The following is a 12,132-nucleotide window of genomic DNA, read 5'->3' on the forward strand; positions in this document are numbered from 1 at the left end:
CCTGTGCTTGCATCTGCAGTGAGGGTGGTGGTGCCAGGTTGTGTCCCTCGCTGTAGCTGCGTGCGCAGGGGTCATGTTGGCGGGCCAGCTCAGAGTTTGTGCAGCTCCATTTGTTTCTTTCAATTCCCAGTTGCACCACCAGGCTGTGGAGGCCCCAGGGGAGGGCAGCAGGGCGGGAGCCCGAGCCTGCAGTGGGCAGCTGGCACTGGCCCCGCCCTGTACACAGATCTGGGGCGGGGGAGGGCACAGGTCCCTCCTGCCCCCAAGGAGTGTGTAGCTGCAGGGAGCTGGCCACTCCGCCCTCTTCTTCCCCCGCCGGTAGGCAGGCTGCAGGCCACAGGAAGGTGGGGCAGGGAGGGAGCTGGATTCTGTGCTTTGTGCTGTTGCTGCAGCCACTACCTCCTGCCAGGGATAGGGTGCTGTGGACCTGGGTCCCTGGTCCTGTAGCCCTGGCAGTTGGGGGGGGGGGGGGCATGGCAGGGCTGGTGGGGCCAGGAGGCTTGGGGGGGGGGGGGGAGTGAGGGACCTTTCATTTTAATTGTGGATTTTGGAATTTTTATCAGATAATTTATTTATTTACTTATTTTTTAACTTTTTTTAATCGGGGAAAACTAGGGTCCCTGGTTATAACAGAGGCAGTCTTCCATTTCAGAAATACTTGAAGAATCTTGCAAACATGCAAGAAAGAAAAGAAAGCCTTATGCTTTAGGGCTTAAACCAATCTTTAACTCTTAGACTTTGGGGCAAGACTTCCTGGGAGGCAGAGTATCCCATATCTGCTTGTTACATGGTTTCTTCCACTGTCCCATGAAGCATTTGGTGCTGTCTAATGTTGAACATGAGATACTGAGCTAAAGTGGCCCCAGATCAAATGCAGAATAATAATTTTTAGGTGATGTGTCTTGAAGACTGTAAGGGCCTGAGCTAAGGAGCAAATTACTGTCTTTCTACTGACAGATCTCTGTACTTGGATCATCTGAAGGTATTCCCTAGACTTAAATTGGACTATTTTTATTGTCTGCAACTTCTATAAAAAGGTTCAGAGAGAGGTTGTCTCTAAGGCTCCAAATGGACGTCTTCATTGGAGTGAGATCAGTTGTAGGGTGGATTTGATTTAAATCACTGGTCAGGAAGCCTCGATTTAATCATTGTTTTCAACAAAAAATGCATTCTTGTTTGATGTAACCTTAATTAAAATGTTCCCAAACAGAGTCTCTCTTATGGCCTGGCAAGCCTGCTGCCATGATACGTTTTCTCTTCTACCATACCATTCTCTCACTAGATCTCAAATCAATGGAGGCTATACTCAAATTTATCCCTCAAGATTTCTGGACTAGTCTGCTCAAAATGTTTCTCTTTTGTTTCTACTGCCTCTCCTTCCCTGCATTTATCTCCAGACTCTTCCTTGCCTAGATCTACTCTACCTCTGCGATCTTCTGTTCATTTACTTTTTTAAAGTTGACACTTTTAGAGAGAGGTAAGGACTTGACTCTGTGTATACAAACTTGCAGAGAGAGAAGAGGGCTGATGGGTAGGTAATTAGGTCTGTTATGTCTGTCTCATCTCCTTATACTGCTGTTAACAAGGATGTTAGCTCTGGAGACACAAATCCACAGTTTGAGAACTGAAACTAAGCATCACAGAGATGTTTAGTGGGATCTTCTAGACTGAGCATTGCATCCCACTCGGTAGAGTGGTTTTATTTAATCTTTACTAATCTATAAAGGAGCCTCTAGAAACTGCATTAAGATTGCACCCTAATAGAGTCCATGGCCTGTTGTGACCTATTTATAAAACTTTTATGAAAAGGTTATACAGGCACTCCTCACTTAACGACCGAGTTCCGTTCCTGCGACTAGGTCGTTAAGCGAATTGGTCGATAAGCGAGGAGCCGCCCCTTGATACCGCGTGCCTTGGCTTGAGACGCCGCGCTGCCGTTTCCACAATACGTTTCGTACAATACCGAGTGCTCGGAGAGCTGGTCGTAAGTCCGCGCGGTCATTAAACAGGTAGGTCGTTAAGTGAGGAGTACCTGTATACTATTTGAGATCATATATTCACATAATTAGACATTATAATCCCTATTCCATGATGATATCTTTGAGCTTTAACGTATCTTAAATTAAAACTATGTTTTATATAGGGTTTTTTTTAAAAGCATCTTAACAAAAAATACGATTAAATAAAAACATCTGATTAAAAAAATAAGTCCCTTGACCTGTTGTTGCTGCACAGTTGATTGTGCTCCAGGGATATCTATAGACATCCCCAGCTGGTGTGTCTTGATTTTTGGGTCATATCTGCAAGGGGGAACCCCTGTTAGCAGGCCTGCTCCCTGTGTTTGGGACAGTCACCTGCAGGGGATTCTTCGCCCTCTGCCCCCCATGCTTGGAAGTGTGTGGATGTGTGGGAAGGGGGAGTGGGACTTGATCAGGTCCCCTTTGACTTCGCAAGCAGGTGTGAGGAAACTCTGTAAGAGATTTCCCTGTGCATCTCCAGGCGCAGTGGGGAGGGGTCCCACACTTTTGCTTCCATGATTGCAGATGTGGGGGGGGGGGGGGGGGGGACGAGGGAGAGAAGCAATTCAGTACATCATACGGGTTCCATCTATCTTTCAGAGGTGGCCTATGATGCTACTTTTGGCGGGGGCGGGGACTTGGATGGGATGGAAGGAGGTATCTGTAGCAGTTTTATTCCAGTTGTGATAACTGAAATCTGGAATTGCAGGTAGTTGCCCATCCTATCATTTCCTTTCTTCAATTATTCTATATAGTAGCTTCTTCTACCTTCAACTTTAGTCTCTTAATGAACTTGAGTATTGCTGATGTTTTTCTTTTAACCTTGGTTTTTGAACTCTTATGTACTATGGGTGACGTACTTTTTTAAATTTGCATCCAGTCATCCCTTATCCCTGCTCTGGTCCTCTTGCAATGAGAGAAACAATTTTAATTAAAAAATTCTTTATTTTGGTGAAGTTGCACATAGATGAGCCGATACTTATTGAGTTGTACTGATAGCATTAATTTGAGCTTTTGTAACCATTCCCTCTCTGCCCTCAACATAACTTCTCCATGTTGACACTTGTATCTGAAATCTTTCTTCTTTCATTTGTGAGCATTTATTCTGGAAAAATCATTTCAGAAATACTTGAAGAATTGTACAAACATGTAACAAAAGAAAACTTTCATGGTTTTCTTGTGTGCAATAAATGGAATCGTTTGGAATGATCGGGTAATTTGTAACTCGGCTTTTGACTTACAACTCTTAACTTTGCCATTGTGTCAACAGCAGATGCTGTTGTCAGCTCACCTACCTTTAGGTCATTCTCTGCTTTAATCTTTCTGGGAGCTGTCATAATTTTAAACTTATTGTACTGTTACATGAATCTTAAGGCAGCACAGAGCACTGTAGAACTCCAGGCTAAGAAACAGGACCTGAGTGTAGAGATGCTGTTATGGAAACCTAACTTAACATTACCAGGCTATGATTTTTAAGTGTTTCTTTAAAACTGCCACCTTGTAACTGCTTAACATTTTTAAAAATGCTTGTTTTGTAACAAACTCGGTCTTTCTGCTTTCTGCAGTATAAAATGGATTTTTTTTTCTAGTTAGAATAGTGTTTGGGCATTTAGCCATTGGTTTGTTGCTTTTTTTTAAGTCTTGCTTTTTAAATTTTTAGGCAGGGGGAAAATTAATAAAAAAATAAGTAAAATAAAAATAAAAAGTAAGTAAAAATAAGTGGCTAGAGCAGCTCAAAGCTGAAGCTGCTCATGTTTCAAGGTGTCATGGGAGACAAGGAGAATTCTACTGAAATATATTTTTAAAATATTCAAGTAAAAGCTATCACTTGTTTTGTATGTTTTCTGGTCTAAATTTTATCTACTGAATAATACAGTTTGGCTTTAAATCAAAGCCAAATTCGATGTGGACTTGGCTGCTGTGACGAGCTGTTGCCTATAAGAAGTCTTGTTTCTTGCAAGAATCTGGTTTTGGGTGAAAGGGAGTTTGACTCTAAAACTATGTGGTGGTGGTTTCTTTTTTTTCTTATCTTTTTTTTAAGATTTATATTGCTGATCTCAGAAATACTGAAATGAAACTGAAGAAGTCTCTTTTAGTTTGCTATACTTTTTAAAAATATGTAGGCAGACTACATTTGCACTTCTTTTTTTATGATCATATGACATGTAAGTGGTACATAAAGAATTACAATTAACATCTTTGTTTAATTTTCCAAGTATTTGAAGTTACTGACTGTTCCATTTTCTTAGCTTTCTAAGCCTGTATAGTATGAAAATGGGTATAGTGTGTAGGCATAATGATGCAAGTATGATTAATTTCTAAATTTATTTTGTTTTGGTTTATGAAAACATTAGTTCTGAGAAACTGCTTTCTGCTACTTACTCTTCTATAGACTTCAGTGAGTTATCCTCTTTTAGTGTAAGCAATCCCATAAGAACCCTGTGTCTACAATGCTTGTGTTGCGTTAATCCCATGCTTTAGTGTTCCTGCTGGGATCAGGAAGAAACTTTTCTTCAGCACTTGAATGCATTCCTTTACTCGAGAGTTTTTCCTTTCTCTGAAGTCTAAGGTATTGGCTTGGATTCATTGATGTCTCTAATAATCCTTAAAAAAAACTTTTGGGTCCCTTACTGGTAGGTTGTGCTCATAGTTAAATCAGTAGCCGGATTTTTTAGGGGCCGGAAAGGAATGTTTCCTCAGACCATATTTTCAAGGACCATTATGGGTTTGGGGTTTTTTTGCCTTCCTCCTTAGAGGGTGCAGTCCTTTTCCTAGAATCATTCTAGGTACAATTTACCAAATTCCTCGCTGCTGTAGGAGTCCTAGGTATTATTGGTAGCATTGGTTGCCTCTTGAGTAAGGGAAAGGGTGGTTGGGTGGGGGAAGTGATCTTCCTTCTGCTTTTCATAGTTTTTATTCCTTAAGATCTAAGAAGATATGTTGACCCATTTGCTTTTCAAAATGTTTTTTCAGGACTTGAGCAGGGTAGGATAGGATTGCATGTAGAAATTTAGGTTGTAGATAAACAAAGCCCCCCCCCCCTTTTTTTTTAAGTGGTTTCAAGGTGCTGCTTGAGAATTTTACATCTGTTACGATATTAGTATGTTGGCATGCCACTATAGCATATGAATGCTAAATTCTCCATAACTTTGTAGCTGTAAAATTTTCAGACTTAATGGTTTTGTTCATGCATATGTACAATGTTACAATATAACTATTGTTATATAACTATAACACATGTCTCTATGCTACCTAGCAGGAGGAAAAGGAGCTGGCCTAAGGTGTCCCCATTGTAAAATAGCATGGAATAGCTAATGTGCTGTAAATTTGTGCTCTAGTATACTACTTATGAACTTTCCTGGGTGCATCTATATGAGCCATTAATGCGAAGCAATAAAGTGCAAAGCTTATTGCTCTGCATTTTATTGCTCCTGGGCGTATGGTTTACACGTGCACCTAAACCATGGCACATTGAGCTGGTTTGCAGCAGGAGATCTGGGGGTTCAGCCTGCCAGCCTGGGGTTGCTCTGACTGGACTCGATGTGCTGTGGAGGGGATGGCTGGGGCATGAGGGTGCTTCATTGTGGAGCTAGCTGGGAGGCAGCCCCCATGCTGAAGCACCCTTGTGCCCCAGCCAGCTGACTTAGAGTTGTCATGTGTGCGGCTGTACACAAGAGAACTCTCCAGCAGGGTAGGACTTGTAAATATATAAACTCTGCTGCAGAGTTTTTGTTTTGTGAGCCCTAATACGGGGCACATGTGTAGATGCTGAGACATTTACTATGTAGTTGATTAGTCAACTGTGCAGTGAAAATCTCATGTAGATATGCCCCCTCTGTAGTCAAGACCAATGTTTAATTTTGTGTTTTATTGGAATAAAATTAATTGATATAGGCAGCATCTGTATGTATTTTTTATTTATTTATTTTCATTTCCCTGCTGTCTGCCTCCCCCTGACTGACAACAATCTGAGGTGTAAGCTTAGATATTTTTAATTTCTTTTGTTTCGTATGCATCAAGTAGGTCCTCTTGTATTCAGAACTAAAATAGAATTGCTATAATAAAATTGAGTTTAACAAAGTTTTTTTCTTCTTTTCAGTTCACATGAGGGATCCAAACAACCAGCTTCACATAATTAAAAACCTGAAGATTGCAGTCAACAACATTATTACCCACCCTCCTCAGCCAGGAGCCATTCGGAAACTTCTGAATGATGTTGTGTCTGTCAGTCAACCTGCTGAAGGATTAGTAGCTAATGTGATTACTGCAGGAGATTATGATCTCAATATTAGTGGTATGTAACAAGACTTACTGTGTGCCTTCTCAGTATTCAGAATTTTGCGTCTTTCTTGAAATTGGCGTTTGCTGTACACTTTTGGAGTTTGTCTCTAATCGGTAGCTTGCCTTGAATGTTGAATAACGCTGCTGCACAACATAGAATATGGATGCTTTAAAGTAGCTCTGTGGTATACTTTCGCTCTTGGTAACGTCTAATATTGCCAGTTAGAGATGCGTTGATAAATTGTTGCCATATTGGATTGACACCAATAAAAGGAAAACTAACATTATCAGCTATCGGCTTTTTTTTGCTGGTATAGCTGATTAATGTACTGATAAATATAATATGCCTTCTGGCTGGGGCCCCCGGACACTGCGTGGGTGCATGTAGCCTCATGCATGCGCATGGCTAGGAATGCAACTGGGCAGCATGGAGAACAGTGCCCTGGAGGTAACCTACAGAGGGGAAGGGGCATGGTGGGGAAGTGGAGGCAGATCGAGGCCCCCCACGGTGAGGGAGGGGCTGGGGCTGGGGAAGGGTGGTGAATGGGACCCTGAGGCTGGGATAGGGAGCAGGACAGAACCACAGGTGGCTTGTCCAGGGGATCAGTGTCCCTGTGCTAAAAATGGCACAGGTGCCTGAAATTAAAGTTCATCAAATGAGCTTTAGTTCAAGCACTGTTGCCACCATTTTTAACTGCCGGGATGCTTTTAACCAGAGCAGAGCCAAGAGAGGTGAGGGCAGAGGCGGGCTGCCCACTGTGGGCTCAGGGCTCTTTGCACTGTTGCCTTTGGCTTGGGAGCCATGCACTGGCTGCACTGTGTCCCCTACCTATCCAGCAGCTGGAGGCACAGCTTGCCACTGCCCCTGCTGCCAGATTGGCCAGGGATGCAACATGGCCAGTACAGACAGAGACAGGCTGCATCCCTGTAAATCCATTATCAGATTAATATCTGTCGACTATGCCTGGCGAATATTTGACTATCGGTATCAACCAAGAACATTTTTATTGGTGCACCCCTATTGCCAATACACAATATTTAAAGAATGATTTTAATAATTGTGAGCACTTCTGCATTGGGCAGCTACCTACTTTGCAGTCATTTTATTTGAGTCTTTAAGTGTCATGTTTTCAAACTCCTTCAGGATCATGATGGCTAGGAGCTTCTTAAAGTGAAAGCTTATAGTTGTAAAACTCCAGATATCAAGATTTTGACTAATCAGAAATGAAATGTGTAATAAATCTTTGAGAATTGGCAAAGCTTCCCAGTCAAGACCATAATCTACTAGGGGCATGTCTATGGCTTCTGGTGCTCAAGAGCACCAGAACCCACTTCTTCCCGCTTACAGATGCCAAATATGAATATGTAACAGAAGTCTCTCCAAGGGATGCCTCTTGTAGCTACTGTCAGGTACACCTGTGTGGCACAGGTCTCAAGTTGCCAAAGTGACTATTTGTGGGTTTGGTGCGAATGGGAGGGGATGGGTGGTGTGCTTATAAGTGTCTCATACTGGGAATGCCAGGTTTACATGTAGACATGATCAAAAAGATTAAACACGTGCTTAAATCTAAGTATAAATGTTTTTTTTTTTTTAATTTAACTTTTTCGATATTATCAGTGTGATATTCTGCCCCCTCTCTCACTTCCCTACCCCCTCCCTTCATGCCAGATGCCTAACATCCAGCATGCATTGGAGTTTACTGCTACACTAGGGTATTTTGAAGCCATCTCTGCATAGGCCCGGGTGTCCCACCAAGAAACAAGCAGCACCTGCACTAAGCCGTTAGATCTAGTTTGAGGGCTGGAATGGACAGGGCTTATTTCTTGGTAGTGTGCTCAGGAGGGAGTTTAGAGGCACCTCAATAAGGCTTTGACAAGCATACCTCAGACTTCTTTTTCATCTGTGAGGGTTAGTAGCTAGCATGTTGTAGAAATAGGCTATGTGTAGAGATCTGAAAAGGAACACGACATAAAGGTGTCTTTTAACTTAAATCTATAACTCTGATATGAAAACTCTCAGCAGGAAAATGGATAATTTTGACTTCTTAGGTCTTAAATGCTGTAGCTTCTTGAAAAAAAACACCCTTTTGTTTAGCGCTCAGATTTCTGCTTAAGTTTGCGAAGACTGCTTACATTGTGAAGGCTGTGGAAGGATGGAGAATCCACTTAAATGCATGTGCACTTTCCACCTTTCAGGGACCAGGTTATCTTATTCTTGTGGAGTCTATACTATTCCAAACACTGCATTATTCAGGATATCTAAATAAAAGACTGAAATGCTTTGCTCTGCAAATGGTGATCTGGGTCAAGTTTGGGTATCCAAAAGTGGCTTAAAATGTAAAATGTTTCCATTTCTTTTTTGTTCTTCAGATTTATATTTTTAAGTTTATCAGTTCCACTTAGGCTGGACAGATGGTTCCCTGACAACATAGGGAGAGTTGGATATTCTGGCTGTATGAACCTGCAGTGATTTCTTTCATTTGAATTATTAGTCTTAGTAAATTTTTGCTTTAGAGCACTGTGGGGAAGCAAGTATGTATTGCCAAAATGGATCTACTTTTGACTGGCATGAATCTGATATGTAGCAGAGCATATCCGACTTCCTGTTCTCTGTGCTAGAGAGCTGTTAAGAAAACTAGACACAGTAGTACCCCCTCATTATTAGAAAATAAGCTGCAGTGACTCTTCTTCTTAATACTGCTGGGGAATATTATTGCAAGTATGTAAGCTTCTGTTAGTGGTCCCAGCACCTATTTTCAGAATGTGAACCATAAAATACTTCAGCATCTTTGAATTTAATTGCTATTGTTGCTTGTAGTAGATAAAATGGCTTGTTTACTGCATAGTAGCATATGACACTTCACGCCATGCATTTGTTTGTTTTTTTTTTTTTAGCAAGAACATTGTGTACTTTTTATTTATTAAGGACAAGGAAGTACCCCATCAGTTAGCACTCAAAAATGAAGAAAACTTATCCTAAGGAGCCAATGCCAACAAAAATTGTATAATAGAAGACATTTATGAATAGTAGCTCATCTTTTTGTTAAAACCTTGTCTTCATAATTTGAGAAATGTTGGTAAAGGATTAAATGCATAAAGCATTGTTTCCCCTCAAGGGAAAATATGGGAGATAAAATATATGCTTCTGAACCTCTTGTTGCAACCCCCCTGTTTTGTTTTTGTTTTTTGTTGAAATCTGTATAAGTTTGGGTTGCACCACAAATAAAAGCTGAGCCTTGTAACAGTGCATTGTACTGTCAAACTGGAAGTGTGACTGCTTTTGGTTAATGGGAGGTGAATAGCTTTAGTCACCAGTGGGCCCCTTGGGTACAGTGTTGTAGTCTTTCATGATACCCAAACCAAAGAGCAGATAGTGTGTGTGTGTGTGTATATGCACTTGATCCTTCTTAGCTTAATAACACCCTGTTTTTTCTGTCAGATCGCTCAATTAAAGCTAGTGTTCCTTGGTACAGTAATTGGAAAGAAACACTGATGGAACTGAACACATCCACGTTTTACACAGGTATCTCTCTTGTGGCTGGTACAGATTTGCCAAATTGCCCTCTTACTCCTTTTCCGTGTCCCTCAGTTCACCTTTCCTTAGGATCTGCTACAGCTATTTTAGCACTTCCCTTGGCATAGATGCGTGTTCCTCACTTTTTTTTTCTTCAAAAACAAAAACTGTTGGTGATGGTTCTATGATTTCTTTATTCATTACTTTTTCCATATTTCTATTCTTGCTATTAACTTAAATCATTTGGTCATTCCATAGGGTCAGACTGAATGCATAGTAAAGAGAAACTGAGTTCTCGTACTGGGGGAAAAATGGCTATTTCTTGTCTGGTCCTATGGAATTGTGCACTTGGAGAGTTCCAGTGTTTCAAATGAAAATAGTTTCTGCTTCTCTTACTATGTGGGTAGTAGGGCTTAATAGTTTTAAAGCTAGTAATATAACTTTGGTAATAGTGTAGTTCCTTTGTCCTGTAGGTGTGTTCAGTCTGGGTTTTTTAATTAAATATCAGTAGCACAAGTTTTATTCTAATGCAGTTCTTGGGTTGTAATAAGAATTTATTGCAAAGAAACAAGTTGGCTTTCACTTTCTGCTAATTGATAACGTAATGAAACACCCTCTTATGGCAAATAAAATAATTAGATAAGTGATCTTAAATATTTAACTTGCTCATTTTACAATCTTTGCCCCCAACTGCAGTTTACTATCAAGAATTGCCTGATACTACTTGTTCACAAGGTGCTAAATGCTGCCTTTTCTAAATGTGATTCATGAACTTTCTTATATTTTGCTTTAGTATCAGATGGTTTTCTCCGGAGAGATACTATTTCATTCAGTTATGGCTGCTTATAAGAAGTATATGCCAAATACTCCTAGAAAGTGTTCAGTCACTTTCCAACTAGCTTGTTTAAACTTCAGGTGTGCTTATTTAGTAGTATGTAGATCTTGTGCGTTATAGTGAAGGTTGACAAGGACATGGTGCTATACAGGCAGTCCTCAGACTTAAAGCACAGTTGGTTCCTGAAAACTGAGTATTAAGTTGAAACATCATAACTCGGAACCAATATTCCCATAGGAACAATGTTATAAATGGGGAATTGGTTCCTTTACCATGGCTGACACAGCTACTTCCAGCTGGTAAGTCTGTTGTGGTAGGGGGAGGGAAGGAACGTGGGGGTGGGGGGGCAGATAAATGCCCCTGCAGTGAGGAAGGGATTGGGGCTGGGACCCGGGCTGGCGCAAGTGCTGCCCAGGGAGGGGGTGGAGCATCTTGCGCCGCTGCATTCTGCCGGTCCAGGAGCTGCTTGTGTGGAGGCTTGCCAGTGGCTCTTGCCACTGGTTCGGGAGGGCATGGGGTGGGGGTGTGTGCCTCAGGATCTGTGCGGGGCCAGGGCTGCACTGTGCAGAAGGTGCTGGGAGCAGGGGCTATGCCCCCTTGCTGCTTGCCCGGGTGGTGCGGGGCTGGCGCGAGACTGAGCTGTTGTGCTGCCTGTGGGCAAGCCAGTACTCAGCAGTGGGAGCCAGCCCGGCCTCCCTGCACCTCCCAGATGAGCAGCGGCTTTGTTCCAGCTGGGAGTGGTGGCAAGGCATTGGGGGGGGGGGGCTTGTGCCACCTGAAAACTCATGGCAGCCCCAGCCCCTGCTCTGCCACCCTCTCTGACCTGATCTGGAAACTAACACTCCCCCTCCCCCCTGCATGTCCTGCCATTGCTCGCCTAGCTGGGGTGAAGCCACTGCGCATCTGGGAGGCTGGGCCAGCTCCTGCTGCTGCACGCCACTTGTCTGAAGGCAGTGCAGTGGCTCGGTCTTGTGTTAGCCCTGCTCTGGCTGGGCAAGTGGCAGTGGGGCATAGCCCCCACTCCCAGTGCTTTCCGCCTGGCACAGCCCCAGCCACATGCAGATCCTGGGCACACGCCCCCATCCCATGCCCTCCCAGACTGGTGGCAGGAGAGGTGATAAGAGCTGCCGGACAGTGGCGCGAGCCGCACCATCCCCTCCCTGAGCAGTGCTTTCCCTGGCCCTAGCCCCAATCCCTCACTGTGGGGGCATTGATCTGCCCCCTACACCCCTTCCCTCCCTCCGACCACAACAGACTTACCAGCTGGATACAGCTGTGTCAACCGTTGTAACAGTGAAAAGGGCATGGGAATCTTGAAACAGGGTGTCAGTTTACAAATGTTGTAAATGCCATTTGTTATAACTCAGTCGTAAGTTCAGGACTGCCTGTATTCTGAAGTAGTGGTTCTCAATTTTTTTTCATACCAGAACCCATTTGTAAACATAGATGGCCAGCCCCAACCTAGTGTTCCTCACTTCCAACTG

At 42.8% G+C, this 12,132-nt stretch overlaps 1 protein-coding gene across 8 annotated transcripts in view; it reads left to right on the plus strand.

Moving 5' to 3' along the window:
• TRAPPC8 (trafficking protein particle complex subunit 8) overlaps positions 1-12,132 on the plus strand; it is a 103,400-nt gene that overhangs the window by 24,642 nt on the left and 66,626 nt on the right. For 5 of the 8 annotated variants that reach the window (XM_019498544.2, XM_014606847.3, XM_019498541.2 and 2 more), the window contains exons 2-3: positions 6,118-6,312; positions 9,739-9,822. In XM_019498544.2, coding sequence (XP_019354089.1) covers positions 6,123-6,312; positions 9,739-9,822 — 274 coding nt within the window. In that variant the 5' untranslated portion in view covers positions 6,118-6,122. The remainder of the gene's footprint in view (positions 1-6,117; positions 6,313-9,738; positions 9,823-12,132) is intronic. The other 3 variants (XM_019498543.2, XM_014606852.3, XM_014606851.3) reach the window with 1 other exon arrangement.

The sequence above is a fragment of the Alligator mississippiensis genome, chromosome 3 (genome assembly GCF_030867095.1).
Source record: "Alligator mississippiensis isolate rAllMis1 chromosome 3, rAllMis1, whole genome shotgun sequence".
Taxonomy (NCBI): Eukaryota; Metazoa; Chordata; order Crocodylia; family Alligatoridae; genus Alligator; species Alligator mississippiensis.